Source organism: Drosophila innubila, assembly GCF_004354385.1.
Source record: "Drosophila innubila isolate TH190305 chromosome 3R unlocalized genomic scaffold, UK_Dinn_1.0 2_E_3R, whole genome shotgun sequence".
NCBI classification, from domain to species: Eukaryota; Metazoa; Arthropoda; class Insecta; order Diptera; family Drosophilidae; genus Drosophila; species Drosophila innubila.
In genome coordinates this window covers 8,157,185-8,180,244 of record NW_022995380.1, presented here as the reverse complement: position 1 = coordinate 8,180,244, position 23,060 = coordinate 8,157,185, and the positions used below count along the sequence as shown (strand labels likewise).

Sequence of the window (23,060 nt, the reverse complement as noted above, 5' to 3'; positions counted from 1 at the left end):
AAAAACAAATGATGGAATTTAGATATTTATATTTTGCAGAAATTATTTAAAAGCTTTAAATTAATGCTCAAGCAATTTTAAAAGGTAGAAGCAAAAAATTTAATAATAGCTAAGTAAACGAAAAGTCTTGTTCAACCGACTGCAATTCCTAGAATATACCACAAGCTTTTTTATGAACTGCAAGTCATAGAGAATAGTTTATGCATAATATATATATTTAATGGGATTGTATATGAAATAGACTTTCGCGAGAGACAAAGATTTTAGTTTCAAGAATATTAACACTAAACAGACAACAGTAATAGAAGTTCTAAGACAAATGACAAACGACAGGAGTGTACAGTAGGACAATAAAAACATAGCCTGCCCAATTAACAATAGTTTTATGCAAGTTTTTAAGCTAAATGGACAACACGTGCTCCGGTTGTTAATCAAGAAAAAGCAACACAACACAACTTAAAAAAGAAACACAAGTTAGATGATATGAAACAATTTGAAATGTAAATTAATTACAAATTAACTGCAAGTGTTTGCGTGTCTGCGTGTGTGTATGCTTACACATATAAAAAAAAGTAGATGGTAAACAAAAAATAAAGAAGAATAAGAATAATGTAATGTAAATAGGGAGAGCCGGAAGGAAGTCAGCGAAATCAAAGCAACGCCTGCCTAGAGTAAGCATCGTAGTGTCCTTCACTCACCCTTCACACTTTACCCCTCTCTGACTCATTCCCTAACTGATGATTGCGTAATTATATGAATGTAAATTGTTTCGCTAGCTTTGTTTTCTGCCAGTAGCAGAAGGTAGAAGCAAAGTCACGAACAATTAAGGAAAGGCAAATAACACGAGCATAAAATGATAAAGGAAGTCAAGTTTTAAATGCGGCAGGAAATGAAACGAAAGACCAAACACGACAACCACACACTACAGGGAATCGAGTACGAGTAGCAGGTGCGTATATTAAAGACAATGTTGTGCAAATACTCGTATGGTATTATGTTTCATTAGTTCAGGAAAGCTGAGAATCTGAAAAATTGTTTGCTAGGTTATCTGTTAAGAAAAACCAAAATGTAAAATAAGTCAACTGTCCGCACGCAAAAACTAAAACAATAACAAAAACACTTCTCACTTGGGGGCATACCTCGTGTCAGACAGAGATTTATTACCAAAAACCGAAACCAAAATCAAATGTTTGCCTTTTTAATGTCCTAGCAGCATTTTGGTTGAGCTTGAGGTTTTTCGGTATTTTTGCTTCTCTTTCCGTTTCCGTTGAGCATGTTATACGCATTTTCTTAAAGGTCCTGTCAGGAAATTAAACTATTAAGCATAAAGTTTTAATGACACCTGTGAAAGGTGTCAGAGTGTGTATCTACACTACTTATCGCTGGACTGTCATTAAGGAAAAAGCAAAGCTATTTAAAGATCCCTTAAGATAAGTGGAACCAGTAAAACTTTAGTGGCAAATCAACATAAAATGCCGTTGATTACCTCAAGTTTTTAAGCCAAGCTGGCTTTGCTGTTTTGCTGCTTGGATGTTTAAGTACCTGTCAGCAACAGGCATAGAAGTTATCGCAACTTGTGTCACAAGTGTTGCCACCAGAAGTCATAATAGGTTTGATGGTTAGTAAGTTAGGTTAGTACGTTACTTGGCAAGCTGTGCAAATAAAACTTAGTACGTATTAAGTGACGAACGAAAAGCAGTTATAAAACTAAATTAAATTACAAAATATTTTTCATATTTTATAATTGTTTTCAACTAAATTTTTGACCTCAGCAATGTACAGCGATGTACAAGAATGTTGTAGTGCAATTTAACTGTTCGTGCGCAATTAATTAAATTCAACGGGTCGTCGCCTACTTAATATTTTATTCACTTTGTGAACAATAAAATTTCGTAAATATTTTGAATATCCAATCATCAACATGCTAAGTGTAGCCTGCAGTTAGCAAAAATAAATAAAAATAAACTCAAACATTTATCATGGGCATATTTCAATTGAATTTATACGCCACATATGTTGATTTATCTTTTAACGAGTTCGTGTATTAAATATATATACGTGTACAAGTAAATAAATATTCGTATATCAAAGATCCAACATCAATTGCGGAATTTGCCATTAGGCATATTGCATTAAATTTATTTCATTCATGGCGCCCCAAGACGTCTGCCAGCGAGCAATTTAGTCGTAATCGCAATCGTAATCGTAATCTATATGGTTATCGTAATCGCCTATAAGTAAAACTGGTCGATGGTTAAGTGCTGTGCAATATTGAACACATTTAATGCTAGACACTATCGAAATTGAAGATGACTTGACTTGAAAAGTGAAGCATAAACAACATAAAATCAAAACAAATGGAAAGAATAACAACAAATGCTAAAATTAACGAAATCAACAACAACAAGGTGGACCTCTCAATAGAGTAAGTGATGCCTGTAATTAATCGTCTTGCATGTTGACTTTGAGTAATTGTGAGAATTCGTATGCCAATTTAGCGTTGAGATCTCTGACGATCTAACGTTGGTTAATTGATGGCTTATCATTTAATTGAAGAGCGTGCAAATTAGTTATGAATATCGAATAGCCATAAATATTATAGTTCAACGGCTAATTGAATTAAACAAACACACGATCCAATCACCATTGAAAGTTCCCCTTGTCGTGACAAACTATTTTCTCCTGACGATTTGTCAAGTTGTTGGCCACGTTTATCTGGCCACTTGACGCACGCAAACAGCAAACATCTTCGCATGTTTTTCCACTTTATGCACAATTTATTACTACTTCCATATACTATTTATTTATTTATTTAAATTTATCTTTGTGCGAACAATGATTGTTGCTGTTGTCTGGTTTGCTATGCGTATGCTGACCATCGCAATGACCATCAAACATTTTGCCTGTGCAAATATGCAAAATGATTGACAGCACAATTAAGATACCGCCACTGAGCACATTCATAGGTAATTGCAGGGGAGAACTCGGGGAAGGCGGCAGGAAGAAGCGAGGGGGTTGCACGTGCCAGTTGCAGCCTTATATGGCTGCAAATAATCACCATACATACGCAAAACATCTGTAACAATAACATAAATAAATATTGTTTATATTATTTGTAATATTTTTACATACATAAGTATACAGACTTACAATTCTTACAATAGATACTCTTTAATATTGTTGTCATTGCTAACTATGTTTTATTTATACAATTCTATAATCTTTTAAATTTATTGTGCTCTTCATTTAATAGATTTTAACTGAGTTACCTTTTGTAGCTAAACAGAATTACACTTTTCCTCTACTTTCGGGCAAAATTTAATAAAGGGAATAAATAAAAGACCATAGCAATAGAAAATTTCAAGAAACTGAACTCTTCGAGAAATATTTTTATTACGTTTCAAAATATTTATAGCCAAAGTTATTTCTAGATATTGCTGTTAAGTTTCAAGTTATTTGAAAAGTAATCATCAATTTATAATTATTTAGAGGTTTCTATACTTTTAAAGACCTTCTGAGTTTTCATCATAAATAATAAATAAAATTTTTTTTTTTAACTATTTGAGATGTAGCCTCTATTAAATAACAATATCTTACGCAAAATTTAATGCTGAATAATATAAAGGTCACCGATAAAATCGTCTCCTTCTTGTTGCTGTTACTTATAATCAGTTTATTCATTTATCAAATCAAAACCACACAGAATGTGACAAGTCTAATTGATTGGATTGCTCAATTAATGACTGTAATTGCAATTTAATTGCCAGTAAATCTAAATATTATATTCGTAGATATAAGAGTATGCGTAAGTATTTATGTATGTGTTGTAATGTCATAAATCATTTCATTTTATTTAATTTATTACTCTCATATGTACTATGTTATGTGTTTGTTTGAATGCTGGCGACGAAAGGGCCAAAGCTAGGCTAAATATTTGAATGCATGCATATTCCACTTTCTGCTGATTCCGTTTTTTTAACCTTGGCTAACTGCCAACAAGCAATATAATCAAAAGCAGGGAAAAAACATGAATGACAACACACAAAAAAACGAGCTAGCGTCGATATGGGCTATGTTTTTGTGTGTTAAATACGTGGCGTATGAGCAATGTTGTCGAATATGCTGCAAACGTATGTACGAGCATACGGGTATACGAGTACACAAAGCAGACCTGTCATTGTCAATGAATTGCAAACAATAGCTAAGTGAATGTTTGTGTTTATTCGCCTGTTTTTTGACTACTTTTTAACTTCACTTACCTATCGGGATTTCATTGATAAGGTGAGAAACACAGGTGTAGTATATCTAAATATTTTACGAATTTTGTTGGAGTTTTATTTTCTCAACAACCTGTATCTCTTCTGACATTTAAATGTACTCGGAAAGTGTGGAACACTATGGCACGTTTCTAAATTGTGTTCCAAGTTGCAGTTGCTAGTAAATCACATTGCAACTTCTTGCGGTTTTTGTGGCTGTCCAATTTGCACAGCGGTTGTAAGTTTTCAGCCATAAACAACATGCTCACATAATAAATTAGTTTCAATTTGTGGTTCAAGGAACAAACCAAATGTGCTGAACAAATATATATTTGTTGCCAGGGGAAATCATTTTGTGTTAGGCAGAGATTCAATGAGAGTGGCCAAGTGCCTATCAAGAGTAAATAAACTAGTTAATTGTTATGCAAATTGTTCGAATTAAATTCAAGCTGTCAGACTTTAAATCGTTAATATTCAGATGTGGAAAAAACCGCGCCCTGTCACCCGCAATCCCCTCAAAAACAGTTGAGGTCAAGTGCAGCTAGCTATAAACGCATTTGAAGCACCAATGACAAAATCGGACTCTTGATGTGATTTGATCGAGTTGATGGAAAAACTAGCCAACATCAAGTTGATTTGAGTTTTCACTTAGCATATTAAATGCATTATATTTTTGTTGTTGTATTTGCATTTCAGTTTCTGTCAGCTCAAAATCAATTTGACACCAATGCAAAATGAACTGAAAAGGAAGACAATAATTGGTAGCATTAAAAACAAAATTCTTTGACAAATAGTTGTTTCAATTAAATGCATTTTTGCTTCATTAATTAAATTTGCGACTAGCTAAACAAGTTAGCCAAACCGCTGACATTCAATAAAATTTAATACGAATTTCACAAAAGCATTTAAATATTTTGATGACTTAATTCATTGCAAATTGCACTCATTTCTCTCTTATTGTAATATTTTTGATTTCTATTGCAAGAAATAAATAAAGATATTTTAATGTCGACAGCTCTTTGACTGTCATTTTTTTAATGATTCTTTTGATTTTCCGAATACTGAGTGGAACTCAATATTGTGATATAATTGACTGGCAGCTAGATTCATAGCCCAGCTTATATCGTCTATATATTCATTAAGATATTGTCGACATCGGTGGCATTCCATATCTTTCGCTTGGCATCGCTATTAAAGTACACAAGTTATTAGGAAAATTATTGCCAAACCAAAGCAGCCAACCAAGAACATTCAACAACCAACAACAACGGCAGCAAGAAAGCACCAAAATACCACACAAGTAAAAAACGAAAATTTATCGATGCTCACTTCCGCAAACAACCGCAACAACAAAAGCAGGAAGTAATGTGCTTAAGCAATAGCAAATAACCACATTCAAAGAACTTGCATGCTCAACTAATAACGAATTTTGTATGCTCTTTAAATAAAGTATTTTCTTAAATTAAAAAAAATATAATAATGACTAGTGCATTAAGTTACAAGTTCCAACATTTGCAGGAGTAGAATATTAATATCTAAATAATAAACTGCAGACTGTAGCAATTATTTTAGTATATGAAACAAAGTATTAAATATCTTTCATGATACATTATTAATATCATTTTTGTTAAAAGATAGGTACATAATTTAAAGAAACATTCCCAATATATTTAATACTATCCAGACGTCCGAAAGTCGCAAGTGTGCTAGAATTTTGTCTGCTTCAGAGCAACATGAAAGGGAAAACATTTATAAAACACTTTTGGCCATTTCTCTTCATTAACTGCTTGCTAGGCAGGCTATAGAGTGGAAGCCAGAAGAAGCAGAGCCTGATGAGGAAGCCTCACATTCTCATCTTTATACTTATGTTTGTGTAAGTATCTTCTAGCATTTTGCGGCTGTCTGCAATCTTGTTCATATCGTAGTTGTTGTTGTTGTTGGGCGACGCGTCGCTTAATGAAGTTTTCACACAAATTTCTCAGCAATTTTACTGTCGGACAGTGTATAATTGATGAGTCCTGGCGCAGCGGCGACACTTTTGACAAATCACAACGCCTGGACAAGTTACAATTAAGCTATATACTTGTTGTTGTTGTCGACGTCTTTTATTAATAATTTGCAACCATTTTGTGTTTTCCTATTTCTTTTTCATTTTTTTTTTTTGGGCAAGCAAAGTGTTAATGCTGATGAGTTTGAGCTTTACGTTACGGTCCCCAAATGAGCAGCAATTTATTTGTGTAATTGAAGCCAACTGTTGGGCTGTCATGGGCGTGGCCGAGGGCGTGTCGACAACATTTTGTATGTAGGTAGTTATAGCAACTAACTAAACATGACCATAAAGTGTTGACAATGTGCACTTTACTCGTAAGCTGCTGAAATTTAAGTCAACCGCAAACGCAAATGCAGCGCACCGTTAATAATTAATTACATAATTAACCGCAAATTAAGGCACACACGAGTGAAAACGCCAATAACAATAACAACAAGCACAATACAATGTCAACACAGATGGCGGGCAAATTGTCGATTTCAACAACTTTGCGAATAATTCAAGCAAATAGATCGCGCAATTGATCTTCACATTCAGATCGTTATTCGCTAAGCGATTAGATACATTTCCTATTGATTAGATATTCCAAACAGCTCAACTTGCTTCTCGATAGCTGGACAAACTCACCAAAGTTGATACATAGAAAAAAAAAGCTACAAGTATCAACGAATATTGTGTTTCATGCAAATATTATTTTTCCTGTTTCGCTGCAGTTTTCAGTTTTCTCTTCATTGTTATTTTTGGACGGGCTTTTTTATCTAGTGTCCCACTATAAAATGACTTTTTATAGTTTTCTTTTTTATAACTGCGCTGGGAGTCTCTCTTTAAGTTTAGCGCATGCAAATATTGTGTATACGCATCGTTAGCCGTACAAGTTTACTCTGTGCTTTTGGACTATAACTATTTTTATTGGAATCTAATTTTTTTTTTTAGCGATTTCGATGGGTAACCAAATAAATAGTCGCTTAAATTAGAAACGAGTCAACACTTTGCTTACGTTATTTCGAATTCCGGCAACACTTTCTCTGGAATTTTAGCTTGATTTGCTAAAGAACTGCAGTTGACAAAGAGTACATCATTATTTTCACACATACACACATACTCGCCAGAACGGCAAATTTGTGCCACTATAGTGCACAGTGACACATACTCACTTAGTACGAGTTTCAGACCCTCCTCGGTCGCATCTCCTTTTCCACCTAGGCTCTTTGTCTCGGCATGCAACAGCCATTTTGCAACAATCAAACAAAAGTTGGTCGCATCGCATGGTGCAAAGCCGTTGACTGACTGCCTGACGGCGACTCATTAAAGCGCCATATGCACACACACTCACACGTATATAGACACATACGAGTATGTACAAAATAAACAAATAGAAAGAAAAATTCCTGAAACCAGAACAGGCCAAGTAGTTGGTGAGCCGGACAGCGACAATATTAAAGGGTTGGCTGTTGCCTACGATACGTATACGTAACTCTGATGGAAAGAAGCTTAATAGAATGGAGAGATGAGGAAACTAAGCACATGAATGTGGTCGCCACTTAAATTAAGTTGGCAGAGGGCTGTCAAAGCGAGCACATTATACATGCATACGAGTTGAGCATTAGCGACCACAAAATAACTTCTCATGTTTAGAGCATCTGTTATAGGCAGACAAGCTTTCAAGGGTTGTTGGTCCAGTTGGGTGGGGCTGTCACCAGATCACCTGGCGCCCTTCTCGCGGCCCGCGATTATTCTGCTGCAATGGAGCGCAAATCCAATCAAAATAATTCTCACTGGCAGCTGCTAACCGAAATTGCGAATTATTCTTGCGCGTTGTGGCTAACAAAAATAACTGTAAATCGAATGGCTCAGCACACCGAACTGTTTGTAAGCTAATTTCAAAAAATTTCGTGAAATTACAAGTATTAGAAATTGTTTGAAATTGTTTCGAACTTTTTTCTTAAGCTACATTTTTTTTTAGTTATAGTTAATCAAAAATAAATGAAAATTACTTTCTTTTATGATATTGTTAAATAAACATTAGTATATCATTTTTATAAATAACTTTATTGAATATGAACGATTTTTATTAACATTAATGTGGTAAATGTCAACAATTGAAGACATTTTACTAGGAACTTTAATTTAAATTTCTTCATCAAAACAATTGGATCCGAGCTTACTAGAAGAAAATTAAAGACTTAAAAAAAGATATTTACAAGACATTCTCGAGCCCTATTTGATCAGTTTAAAATAATAATAGCAGCATACAAAAATATTAATAATAAAGAATTATTATTTTATTTCAATGAAAAATTAGCTAATTTATTTTAACAAAACTATCATATCATACTACAAAGCTAACTTTTTAATAAGTATCCACATAACAGATAATCGGTAATCTCAGATTTTTTTAAAACAAGTACAAAATCCTTTATTCCAATAGGATTTTACTTAGCAAGATTTTAATTTTCGGGGTTCTATAAAATGTTTTTAGTTTATTTGAAGCTTCTTTCAATTTTTTAATGTTGAGTAGTTGCTTTTTTCGCATATTTTATTAATTTACCAAAAAATTTCCAGAATGCATACTGAAAAAGAAAATGTTAAAGTCAAGAATTTAAACTTGAATTTTAGAATAGTTCCTGCTTTCTGTGTAGAATTATCTTAGACTTACACATAATATTTTATTTGCATATCTTTTTCTATTCTTTTTCCATTTATTCCCTATTCTTGTTTCCAATTTCACTTTTGAATTAATTGTAACAATTTTTTGCATTGCATGTAAATTCTCTAAAGATCTTTTGTGATAATTTCTAACCATACTCGTTGTGTTCATTGTAAGCATGTTCATTCTTAAAATTTTACTTTATGTTGCAATCTTCGGAAGCATTTTCTCATACACTCAACTTGGGCTAGTGTATGAAAGGCGAACAAAGTGCATCCCATTTATTTTCATTTTTGACAAAAGCATAAAAAAATTTTCATTTTACCAAACGCCAAATTGCAAATGTCGGGTTGCCTAGAGTGTGTGTGTGTGTGTGTGTGTGTGTGTGTGCGTGTGTGTAAGTATGGGTATGTGTGGGTGTGTGAATGTTGTTGCTGTTGATGGTGTGGTTGTGCATGCCACACCCCCAAGCACTCTAACGCTGCCTTTGTTGCGGTTGATTGGCCAAATCACTTGCATACTGAATGCGCTTTTTGGCGGCTCTCCTTTGGGTGGCATGCCTGCCATATTCACTCCACATTCCCCACTCTGCCACATAGTCATTCCACACTTGGTGTATGGAAAATAGTTTGGCAAATATTTTGTAATCAAAAAATATTACAACAATATTTTAGCACTGGTTTATTGGACACGTTGAAAACGCTGTGACACAATTTGTTCGCCAACTTTAAGCATATTTAATTGAAATTTATTAAAGGGCACGCCACAGAGTGTGGCGCAGAAGTGGCAGTGACTGTGCCACGCAGCTGTGGCTGCAACATTTGCATAAATCTTCGTGCGGCATCGCGCATTTTTAATTAACCCCTTATGCTGACAGTCTTAAAATTGTGGGCGTACCAAGGGCCTTACTATCTATTTTGGAGTGTATGTGTGTGGGTGTTTGTGTGTGTGTGTGAACTCATTATCTGTGAAAGCGAAGGGTCGCAAGTATCCAAGCTGCCAATGCAAACAAAAAGCATTTTAGGCGCGTGGGTGTTGCACATTCAGCCGCGTGTGGCACAGATGGCCAACAGCTGACAGTTTAAACTAACGGCAAACAAAAGCCGCTGTCGTCAATGCATAGAGAAAACACCGAGAGCTGCTCTTTTGTTGAAATGCCATTCACAGGCGACAGTCTCATCGACGGAAGCTGCGACATTGACGCTGTGGCAGCTGCAAATGCAACGGCAACTGCAGACCATTGAGTACAGCTGGTAGACGGTCGTGTTGCAACTGTTGACAGGACAGTGCAAACATGCAAAAACATTCCATATATATGCATACACTATCTACATTCTCGTATACATATTATACATTTGCATTTCCATCCTCGGCTGCTAATTAAACAAAGTTGTTACGGATTTTCTGTGGTTTACGACCACAAAACATGTCGGACACATTTTGAAAAAGCATTTATTTGCGACTAATTAGAAAATGTGGCATCCCTCTGGCAAAATCTCTCTGATTTGCTAGTTTATTATTATTCTGTTTTAAGTTTTATAAAAATAAATATGTTCTATCTTTGCAGCACTCAAACTGACAATAAAACCAACAGCAACAACAACAAAAACAACAACAACAACGACTGTTGGCTAACAAGTTGTTGTTGTCATTGAGCACGACACACAGCTTTAGAATGAAATGGAGATGCAAAGAGAGGCTGGTCATGGACCAAGAACAGCAGCAACGACAGAAGCAACAGAAGCAACAGAAGCAACAGAAGCAACAACAACAACATTCACATTTACCACACGCGACTTCAACTGTCGTGTGGCACAAACACAACAGCCGCACAAACTTTGGCAGCCTTTCATTAAGTGCGAGGCAACCGAAAAGAACCATAGTCCAGACGATAACAGCAACAACTTTAACAACAGCAACAGCACAACAACATTCCAATGTACCTTGCAAGCATTTGATAAACACGAGGAGAAAGCATTTTATGCATGTAACACTTTCAGTCAGGAGACGGAGCAGATGGAGGAGACGGCATCCAGATACACGTCCTGTGCGATAGAGACGCAACTGTTGAGGCCGCCACACGAGGCGTATGCGCAATTTCAACTGGCCATCAATGAGGCCGTTAGTGATAATGTGAGTGATACGCTTAGTTTTAATGCCTGCAGCTGCAATCGGCAACGTCTGCTCTGTGAGGAGGACAACCAAACGTTGCTTTGCCAACTGCAGCAGGAGTTGGAGGCAAATAATTTTCCGAGCTCGAGCCCGAGTCTAAATTCCAGTGCGACAACAGTGTTCGACTATCACACTGAACCGGGCGATGTCCTGTGGTCTTGGCTGAACTTAACCGAACTGGCCGACAGTGTCACTGGCCTTGGCAACGAGAGTGTCAGCAATATAACCACCAGCTTGGACATGATACTGTCCAACTACACGCTCAGCGACACGGCTCTAACCACGACAACGACTGCAGCAGCAACAGACACTGGCAGCGACATTGTCATAACCAGAAGTTTTCTAGACTACACGCCACATGGCTACGATTGGCTTTTCCTCTTCGTGGTCTTTTTTATATTCGCTGGAGGTCTGGGCAATATACTTGTCTGTCTGGCTGTCGCTTTGGATCGTAAGCTGCAAAATGTCACCAACTATTTTCTTTTCTCGCTGGCCATTGCCGATCTGCTCGTCAGTTTGTTTGTCATGCCCATGGGCGCCATTCCAGCATTTCTAGGTAAGTATTTATCTTCTCCAGTCACTTGCCATCCACCTCAGTCCAAGTATCAAGTCCTTGCCTCTGTGTATTGCACTGTGCATGAATTATTCCAGCAAAGTCCTTGTCAGCACATGAAACATCCATCCACTAGCTATTTCCGCTCCCACATCGTGTTCGCATAAATGCAATCTTTTGAGTTTCTTCATTCCACTTTTTTTTTGCTTTTAAGCCTCTTAAAGTTGTAGAGTGCACGGTGGTAAAAACTGTGTGCAATTATTTCGGAATATTATAATAGCTTAGTAAATAGCTGTACTTATTGCACAGGCGACTTGAGGTCGTAAATAAATGTAGCTTATACATTCCGTAAGCTTTTAGGATTTTTTTTAATGAAAAAAAATTAAACACATTGTTTTAATACCTAAAAATCATTTTTTTAAAGCAGCAACTATATTTAAAATAGTTATTAATAAGAAATATGTAAGATTCTTAACTGCAGGATTATAATTAAAGTTTTTGATGATGAATAAAATGAATAAAAATATTGCACAGTTGTTAATCTCAAGCAATTAATTCAAATAAAATTATTACTAGAAAATTATTAAAAATACTTTAAGGACTACTTTATTTTAGCGCATAGTACACTTGAAAAGCTGCAAATATTACTCCAAAAATTATTTTAAAAAATATTAATATTCTTGCAGTTAATTATAAAATAATAAAATAATTTTTTTTGATATTAGAATAGTTTAGTTTTGATTAGTTTAATTTAAAAAAATATTTAAATTTAAAATAATATGTTGATACCTATCAAAAATGTTTTAAGCTTAAGAATTGTGTAATTGGAAATGCGCAATACTATTTAAAAATCTGCTAAAATAACAAAACAAATAAAGTACATGAAATTATGGAATTTAAGTACATCCAAATTATCAACGCTTTCAAAAAACAACTAACTTAAATTTGTGGATTTCGATAAAAGCTGACATTTTGTCAGTTAAATGTGTAAACAGTATTATGAACATGTTCGTGCTTGTCTAATTTGCATGTGGCAGAGATAAGGCTCCGCCAACATCTGTCTTCCGCTGTGCAACAGAGCTTAACGTAGCATGAACAGATCAAACACATAAATTGGGCTCTCGCATGATGCCAAAAACCCCAAAACCCCAAAACCAAAAACCTCAAACACTAAAATCCCATAGAGCAAGCAAAACTCCATCTGTGTGTGCTTGTGTGTGTGTGTGTGTGTGTGTACTTAGTGGTTTGTTTCCCAACCAACCACATTAACAACATTAGCGAATTTCATTTTATTATTAACACATTAGAGGTTCAGTCAACAGCAGCAGCAGCATAAGGCTGAAAGGATCCAAATTTAAATGTAGTCTACTTTAACTATTTTATAATTTAGTAAATAAAAGTAGTTAGGGCTCGCTTATCAGTTGCCTTAAGTCATTGCCATATTTCCACATGACTGAGCTTAATTTGTGCTTTAGCCTGCGCTTTATTATGAAGTCTTATTGAGACAACCAAGTAGATCCTTTTGCATCCTTTGTATCCTTAGCTTAATCATATATATCTGTTGGCGGTTGCTTTAATTTCTGATATTTCTTTTTGCGAGTTCTTGTTTATTTTTGGTTTGCACTTTGCTCGTGCCACGCTTTATGCAACAGTTTTTAGCAGTGGCAAGCGGCCTTCTAGTCTGCAGTGGCAACTTTCTCATTGTGCCACTTTCGTTTGCCGCTTCCTCAGCTGTCGCTGCTGGGTCAGAGGGCAAGGTCTTTGTTTTCACGCTCAAGTTGCTTGTAGACGACGACGACAACGACAACAGCAAACTAAATGTAACTAAAAGCCTTAAGTGTGGTTTTAGCCGCAACAAAAACAACTATACCTAACTGTAGACTGGCCAACAGGAAACATTCAGGCTGTGTTTGTATTAGTATCCATGTATTTTTTAGCTGCTTCCTTCTTATTTTTCTCTACTGTGCTCTCTGCGCTGACATTAATTTGGCTTCTGCTTTGGCATCAAAAAGTTGTATTTTTTGATAGCAGCTTGAAAATAAAATACAGCTGGATTGTGCCATAAAATTAGTAAGCCAAATTCAAATCTTAAATAAATTCGCACATTAAAAAGATATAAATTTTATGGCAATACAATCAGCTTTAGGTCTCTATGGTCATCATTTGTGCTAATATTCTTGAAAAAAAAGTATTAGTAGATATAGTAAATATAGTAGATAAATACTCTGTAGTTGTTATAATTTTAAGTATTTTGCCAGCTAAATAAATGATTATAGGGTATCTTAAATGAGCAGACACAATCGAATTATGCGCTTCGTCAGTTTAGTCCCTTCTGCACTTGAGCCCAAGCAGCGGACAACATGTCGCATACGTAATAAATACATATTCAGCTTTTGATGCCTTTGTGTGTGCGCTCTCATATATGTGTATGTGTGTGCGTGTGTTAATGTGTGTGGAAGTGACAAGCATATAAAACTAAATACGACATGAGGGTCCGGACTTATTCACTCTTCGCCTTCCTGTGTCCCCTGTCGTGTGTCGAGTGTATGTGTGTGTCAAGTGGACGCGTCTGTGCTTGTCTGTTTCATTCCCTCTTCGCCTGTCTGTCGGTACTCGTCAGTGCTATACAATTAGCCGACAAAAACCCACGCAGTGCGTCTAATAGCGTGTAACAATAAGCAGCATCAACTCATTTAAGCTCAATTTGTACTAATTAATACTGAGTTTGCCATTGGGCATCGGCATTGCAGGGTTAAGCAAATTCCCTGGGATCGGATTGTTATGGCTGAGCTCAAACCGGTGACAGAGGCAGGTTCTGCAAACACTTCTGTTAGAATTTAAATTCATTGACAATAAGTATGCAATGCAAAAGAATTTTGTGCTTACTCATTCCAAGTGTATTCAATTGCTGTTTTACATGTAATACCTAAAAACAAAAAGAATTACGTTTCAATGACGACTACCCCAAAAAGTTAAATATCATGCAAAATATGTTTCTTAAATCCTACTTCAAGTTATGAAATAACTCTTGTTTGTATTTAAAATAATTGTTATTCATGAATGCTTAGTAATGAAGTCTTGTTAACATTTGTGTATCTTAAAGAATAGAAACACTTTAGAAAATTGTTGGAAATATGCTAAATATGAACACTTAATTTCACTTCACTAGACTAGTATTGACCTATGAACTTTAAGGGGTTGTTTGTGAACACGTTACAACATTATTTGAACAATAAATGCACATTTAAAATGAAAATGATGCATGATTAAAAATGCAAATAAAATATGTGTTATATCAGTTTCAATTATTGTCATATTTATTATTAAATATATTTCAATTTTAATCCATTACTATAATTCTCGTTTACCGCAAAATGCTTATAATCTGCTTGTTAAATCTCCCAGTTCTAAATACATTTTACATTTAAGTACTTAACTTTACTTTTAAGCCGTTATCTTATTCAAAATAAAAACACATATCCACGTTGAGAATCATGATGCACAAAAATCCATCTAAACTATTCCGTTTTTCGTTTCATGTCATTCATCATTATTCGTATTACTGCATATTCCCATTGATTGTGTTTCTTTTGCTTATCCATTTTCCCTCTTTCGTTTTGTGATTGTGAAATCCCATTTCAATTAACTTTGATCTCCGTGCGCTTTTCAATAGCAGCAGAATCAGTGAAATTCCCCTTTCAACTGACTGTTTGAAATTTTACCCATTTGCAGGATATTGGCCACTTGGATTTACGTGGTGCAATGTCTATGTCACCTGCGATGTGCTCGCCTGCTCATCGAGCATATTGCACATGTGCTTCATCAGTCTAGGTCGATATATGGGCATTCGGAATCCATTGGGCTCGAGACATCGTTCTACAAAGCGTTTGGCCGGCATTAAGATAGCCATTGTCTGGGCCATGGCCATGTTGGTGTCCAGTTCAATAACGGTGCTGGGTAAGTAAATATATATTAAACTTTTCGACGTCCTGCTGTGCTATTTGTCTGTTGTCCGTAGGTCTGGTGAATGAGAAGAACATTATGCCACAGCCGAATGTGTGTGTGATTAACAATCGGGCATTCTTTGTCTTTGGCTCACTGGTGGCATTCTATATACCGATGCTGATGATGGTATCCACATACGCACTCACCATTCCTCTGCTCCGAAAGAAGGCACGATTCGCAGCCGAGCATCCGGAGAGCGAGCTCTTCCGTCGGTAAGTGGATTGAAAACTTTGACATTTCCATTTGCATTTGCATTACCACCACTGCAACTACAACACACAAGCAACACAAATGCAATTAGTAGCGCCATTGGAACGCTCTCAGATTTGTGTCACCTTTGACCAGCCACCAAATGGTCAATGGACAGCAGCAGAAGCAGCAATTGGATTTCTCCACAAATCAATATCAATAAATTATACACAAATGAAAATGGCTTCAAACAGGTCTTTCAAATGCGGGCCAACGGGGCGTATGAGTAATTGAATACAGAGTATTAATCAGCTGTAGTATTTAATGCAGCCAGCTATTTAATTCAATCAGCAAGTCCTTAGATCAGTTACCTTATCAGCAACTATTGTACGAGTATGTGCTTGATTGAACTTTAACCCATAACTTTACCTAACGCAACAACAAAAGATAGTCTCATATCTGGCACGAAACTTATAAGTTTTCAGGTCGAAGTAATCAACAAGCTTACGAACTGAGTAAGAGCAATCAAAGGTCTGTCATGCGCATTAAATTGGCATTAACTCAATCAGAAGGCAACACCCAATCAAGCAAGCAACTAACCAAACCATCGATCTCGCTCTCTCTCTTATCTCTCCTCTCAACCATCCAGACTGGGAGGCCGTTTCACAATACGACCACAGCACAGTCAGCAACAGTTGCAGATGCACAGCATTTTCAACAGCAATAATTACGGCAACAACAAATGTCTCGCAATGGGAGATAGCAATCGTAACTTAAACAATGACTCCACTGGAGCGGGAGCAAGAACAAGACATGCTGGTGGTTGTGTTGATGCTGCTGCTGCTGCTGCTGCTGCCACTGCTGGTGGCAACAACAATGAGCCCGCGGAAAGGCCATTGATGCAGCAACGAACAACGAACAACCGAAGCATCGGCAGCGTCAGTTTTCGCAATGGAGGCAACGGAAATGTGACTAATATTGGGCGCAGTAGTTTCCGTTTTGCCGGCGGCGGAATCTTGCGACAATCCTCAACGCCGACTCCGGGAACATCCACTACATCCACATCGTTCTCATCGTGTGGCAAGACGCAAACGAGCAGCTTCTGGCGCAAACACAGCGGCAATCCCAATTTCATGGACAGGTAAATTGGACCTACTCGAAGCATTAATTAGCTTCATTTTTTTTTTTTGCGATGCACTTCTCTGTCCAATCTATATGCAAATGACGCAAAACTTTCGCAAATTGCATTAGGTTTTAATTAAATTTCCCAACTTTAAGTGCAGAACGAATTATTGGTCATTTTTCGATATTTTTAATTGAATTCTCCGCAGTTCGAAGTGTGTTTAGTTTGGACTTGATTTTGTTTTCAATTCGTTTTTATCAAATTAAATTTGATTTTAAATTCATTAAAGCAAGAAATTAGAGAGAAATAAATAAATGAAAAGAAAAACCAGAATTTTTTTTTCGTTCGATTATTGCTACGCTATTTAATCGTATATAATTAATTTGTATCAGCTTCCACCTTATTTCTATATATTAAACTTGGTTGGAGCTATAAATGTTGCTTCTGATAGGACTACACAAATTTATCAAATATCACAGTGGACTATATTAAACCTGGAATAAACATATTGTTAAACTTTTCTTCAAGCGTTTTAAGCTAGTTTAATCAAACAGAACCAAATCTTTCTATTGATCTATCTAGTTTCCTCTTCAACTCTGCATTTATTTCTAAAATACTTAAATATGTAAATTTAAATCCACTGCTAATACAAAGGTAAATGTACCAGTCACAATTTACAAGCTCATTGTGAATTATCATCTCAAAGTCATCAGCAGCAGCTAAAGAGAAAACCGCAATGCAAGACAGTTTTGACCCATAAAAGCAGTCCATGAAATTGGACATCAAATGGTCTTGGAAGCTCATTAACAAAGATGGCAATCAGTTCATTTATTCGGGCAATGACAAATCACAACCACAAAATGGTCACCAAACAACATGCCCCATGACATTGTTCTACCTTAGGTAATAGGGACACACATACACTTTTACCTATAGTGGTTGTGTGTGTGTGTGTTTGAGTGAATGTGTGTTGTTGGCAAATGTCCAGAGAAGACGAGCGTAACCCGAGGATAGGTTTATTATCAGCTGAGCATACAAGCTTTTAAATTTATTACATTTGTTTTACATGGCCCCAGAATGCCAGCCAGGGAAAAATACCAAATAACAAATAACTTTTCCGACTACTTTCCTAAGAAAATTTGCATAAGTTACCTTGTAAGTGCAAAGCGGTTTGGCTTCGTCTTTCGCCTAAGGTTGAAGTTGAATTTAAGTCTGAGACAAAAAAAAAAACAAAAACAAATTGAGTTTTATTTTGTTTTGGCCTTTCGACTTGTCCTGCTCCATTTGAAAAGTTACCTTTACCTTTTTTTTCGTTGTTTAGTAACAAGTTTTGGGCCAAGCGCGTGGCAAATGATTTTCATTTGTTTGCATTCGGCTTCAAATAAAGTAAACATGGATTTAGCTTGTCCCAAAAGAAAGGCATGAGACATCGATTATTGGGTAAAAGTGACAGCTAATGGACAGCATATTTGCAAGATGAAAAGCTAGAATTGCAAATGAAATAATAATATTATTAATTTGTTATCTTATTTAACATGTCAGTATGGTTCACGTTAATCCACCTTAATTCCTTACACAAGACGAAACAATCTGTAACGCATGCTCTTGCAATTAAATGCACATTCAAGTGTGTCTTACAACATGGCGTATACATAATTTCCTTGCAAGCACTTGCACTGTGTCGTAAATCACTCATACGTCATGTGGTGCAGCACCGAAAACAGAAAACACGAAACTGCTTGTCGCTGCTGTTGCTGCTGTTGCTGCGGGTTGCTTGCCACATTGTGAGTTGCAAGTGCAAAATATGCTTTTCCTGCTGCTGCTACTGATGCTGCGACAATAAATAGCGCATTAAATACAAAAAGGAAACCGCAAAGTGGACAACAACAACATAAGCCGGAGCTGGCGCCAAAAGTGAAGTCTGAAGTTCACAAGTCCTTAAACGTCAGAGGCAACAATGTTGTTGAGCAAAAAAGGACAAAGGGGCCCAATCCTCATTCAGCCAAAAATACCACTGCAATTTGACAAATAACATTTCTGTTCTTCTTGCTTTCTCCATAAATGCAGCAGCGTAAAATTTTTGCATATCAAGCAGAGTTAAAAGCTGCTTCAAGTCAAAGTCACTCCATGAGTTAAGCACGTCCACATCCCCAAAAAAAAAAGGACCGAGATCCTGCTCAACTGTACGTCACGTTCGTGCGCAACCCTTGGATTTGTGTCGAACAAGTTGGCGCATAAATATATGAATTTCTAATGAGACAGGCCCAAAAAAGTTACCCTCCTGCACAGGTAGCTCAGGTGACTGCCGCCCTTAGCCAAATAAAAAAGAGGGGGAGAGGAATACAGAATACAAAAAACTTTCTCACTTTATTTTCACTTGCAAATTATTAGTTAGACATTTGACGCCACTCGGGCACTTATTTAGTTGTCCTGCTTCCTGTCACCTGGGCAGAAATTGAAAAACTTCATGTTTTATTTGCTGAATTGCAACGGTCTCAAAGTGCTTTTAGACGAAATTTGTTGGCAATCTGGCAACTGGCGAGGGAATGCACGATAGTCACAACTGTCCTCAGAAAGTTGCAAATACATTTTTATATACTTTAAGGAATGCAGTTGAACTATCAACTAACTGTTTAAGCTTTCAGGCCTATTTTAGCCTATATTCTTAAGAATGAAGTTGGGAATTACTTTATTTTAAAATTGAGATACTTTTAGCTGTTTTAAGCTTTAATTAAAATACAAATTATTTATTTTAATAATATATATCTCAATAGGAAACAATCGGACTAAAATAAATCGACCAGTATATCATATTTAAATAAGCTCAATTGATGAAAAAGTTTAAGTCATATTATTATTCTTTGCTTTGCATACACAGAAAAAAACCCAGAAGTATCAGAAGTACGTTAATTTCGATTTTCGAGGCTTTGTAATATTTTTTTTTAAGTTAGATCAAATATTTTAGGCTTCTTTTATCTGCATATTTTCTACATTTGATAATAATAATCTAAATAAATTCTTTAAAAATACATGCTTAAGTCAAGAGTTTCGAACATTCATTTTAGAATGATTTATTTCTCATTTACTGAGCAAATCAAAGTATTTTGTTTCATTTGGTTCCAAGTTGTTTTCTGCTAACATCATAATAAAACTCAATTTTATAAACTGTTGCATTGTCGCTTAGGGGCCGCAATCAAAAGACCTAAATCTAATATCAAATGCGAGTACTTGTACTCGTTCTCGTAGCTGTAAAATACAATCAAAATATGCGAAGTGATTGCCTTTAAACGACACATTTCCCCTCTACAGTCATCCAAATCGACGGTCCTCGGTGCGAGTGAGCGTCTCCCAGCCACAATTGGGTTACACAACAAATGGAAATGGTGGCGGCAGCAGCAGAGATGTTGGGGGAGGAGGCGAAGCACGTGGAGGCGTAACAGGTGCGACAACGAGCTGCACAAATGCTTTAGGCAGCAGCAGCATTGGCTCCAGCAGAATCAGCATAGCTACCATACAGAGCCAGAGCAATCATCCTTTGGAGCAGGTGACGACGACAACATTGTCAACGACGGCGGCAACAGCGAGGGCGAATGAGGAGAGACGCCACAAGCTGCGTCCTTTAAAGATTGCTTTAAATCGTGTTGCCACGCCCACACTCAATTTGCGGTGAGTATTTGGCCAATTCCCTTGGCCGTCCCCAACTAATTCATTTTCCCTTGTCAGCTTTCTCAACAGCCGCACCAAACGCAACAGTCTCTCAGCGAATGCTGTGGCCACGGAGCAGAAGGCCACAAAGGTGTTGGGTCTGGTCTTCTTTACATTTGTGCTTTGCTGGTCGCCTTTCTTCATACTGAACATCATCTTTGCCGCCTGTCCCGAGTGCCAGGTGCCTGAACATGTGGTCAATACTTGCCTTTGGTTGGGCTATGTCTCCTCAACGATCAATCCGATCATTTATACCATCTTCAATCGCACATTTCGGGCAGCCTTCATTCGTCTCCTAAAATGCAACTGTGAGCGGTAAGTGCAGCAAGGGGGGGTTGAGTGGTTTCCCATTTGTAATCAATTGTATTGTGGTTAGCAACCACTTTGAAAGTGCAATTCCACGACTGCCACTGTCCATTGTAAAAGCGATTGATGTGCAACGTGACGTATGATTGATTTTCAGTCATTCTTCTCGTATTTGGCAATGAAATCAATGCAATTTATTACACAAACTGGCAATGTGTAAAAAGTACACTAGTTGATAAATGAACTGCGATTAGTATTCTACGAGCTTGTACTTAATCGAAACATGTGAAATGTGAAAAGCGCATAAGTAAAAAAAACTAAATCCGACAGCTGTTAATCTTTTGCTGTGAAAGTTTTAGCTTAATTAAAAGATTATAAAATTTATTTTAGTTTCATCTTGGTATGCTTTATCATTTATTTATTATTCATGTGTGTCTTATAATGTACATAATACGCGTAAACAGACTTTTAATGCCATCGTTTGTTACATAAAAATTAGACGTATGTCATTAAAGTGCTTATCGAAATTTATTAAATGGAACGAATAGACATAAAAGGAATTTTTGAATAGCGCAAAAAAAGATTAGCTTATAGTTTAGAAAATTATTTAATTTAGAACAATTATGATTTATAACGATGTATGTGAATGTGAACATTTAAAATGCTAAATATTTAAAAATGCAGTCACAACGTATGACACTCTATTAATATGCTATTCTAAACTTAATTTTTCACTTGCAATTATGAATTTCTGTTTATGTAAATACCATCAGATTCCAAGTTTCAGTTGTTCATGGGATTTTGTAATAATGCATGTTTGTGAAGAATGAATATGTATGAATTTCTTTATTCTCGTGTTAAGGGATGCTTTACAACTGGTGATAGGGTAACTGAAAATCGGACACACTCGACTAGACAATTCATAGCTGTTTCCCAATGTTTATGATCAAAATTCCCCTTTTATGTGCCCATGCGGAAAACATTCCATATTTTATACTTTAAATAACCAAACATTATGTCGACGTCGTCTATTCATTGCAGGTCGGGTCGTCCTTTGCGCTATCGCTCCGTGACCGAGGGAAGGAGCGCACTTAGCCTGTGTGCCCCCTCGGCCCTTCCGCTGGCCATCTCCTTCCAGGGTGCTCCACTGATGACACCATCAACGACAAATGCGACCCCGCTGAGTGAGTTCCGGGGCGGTTATACAATCACAGATGACGAGTGCTGAACAAGCCGAACACGAATTTATGGGCCACGCTAATAAAACACTGCAAATAATCAAATAATAATTGGGAAAGGAGATCAAAAAGCGGCAATCTTCAAACTGCACTTTTAAGTGCGTAATCAAATGCAAACTACAGGGTGATTCATTCAAAATAATCAAAGAAAGTTCGATAAAAATAATTGATAACTACATAGCCTAGACAAACATATTTATACTTAGATAAATCCTTCATATCATTAGCATGAGAGTGCGAGATATTGTGTGTATTTGTATTAGCTATTAGGTGTGACTGTACCTGTCATTTCGCATGCCGCCATTTTGTAGCTCTAAGCAAACTCAACTGTAATTAAAACCTTAGCATTTTCGAAAAAAAAAAACGAAACCGAAACTATGAATAGTAAAACTATTTTGAATACTATATAGAATTAGTTTAAGCTATGCTGCTTTCTAAGGCGTAGTTGTGTAAGTGTTTGTTATTAACTTCTAGCTGTGTTTTTTAGTCACTCGAATTAGTTGGAGCTCTACTGAAAATAGAATTTATTACGATATGTGTATAACCTAAGAGAATTCCCAAAAACTGTCTGAAATCCAATGATAAAATTCTATAATTTCATTCAATGTTAGTGTATAAGCTAACTACTATAAGCTAAAACTACTTGAGTATTTTGTTGAAACGTCAACATATTCTATAAGTTAATGAATAAATTAAATTGCTCAATAAACTACTTAACAAGAGGCATGTCCTGTTGCTATATTCTATAATCAAACTGAATTTTGATTTAATACTTGATAAGGGGGTATTTGAAGTGTTTAAACTTGTAAGAGTATT

The 23,060-nt window shown here is 36.3% G+C and overlaps 1 protein-coding gene across 1 annotated transcript; it reads left to right on the top strand.

The window, feature by feature from the left end:
- Positions 1-577: 577 nt before the first annotated feature.
- LOC117791873 (5-hydroxytryptamine receptor 2B) lies at positions 578-22,993 on the top strand. The gene is made up of 9 exons (XM_034631784.1): positions 578-671; positions 777-949; positions 10,521-11,681; positions 15,411-15,635; positions 15,697-15,895; positions 16,522-17,013; positions 20,305-20,661; positions 20,719-21,015; positions 22,048-22,993. Exons 3-9 carry the CDS (start codon positions 10,634-10,636, stop codon positions 22,232-22,234), a joined length of 2,805 nt encoding a protein of 934 aa, XP_034487675.1. The 5' UTR covers positions 578-671; positions 777-949; positions 10,521-10,633; the 3' UTR covers positions 22,235-22,993.
- Positions 22,994-23,060: the final 67 nt, after the last annotated feature.

What these genes read in the sequence shown, in the direction of transcription:
- LOC117791873 (XM_034631784.1), top strand. Translation starts at nt 10,634, where the DNA reads ATGGAGATGCAAAGAGAGGCTGGTCATGGACCAAGAACAGCAGCAACG. An exon ending in AATCCCAATTTCATGGACAG is followed by an intron (nt 17,014 to 20,304) that starts GTAAATTGGACC and finishes TCCCCTCTACAG; the next exon opens with TCATCCAAATCGACGGTCCT. An exon ending in CTAAAATGCAACTGTGAGCG is followed by an intron (nt 21,016 to 22,047) that starts GTAAGTGCAGCA and finishes TATTCATTGCAG; the next exon opens with GTCGGGTCGTCCTTTGCGCT.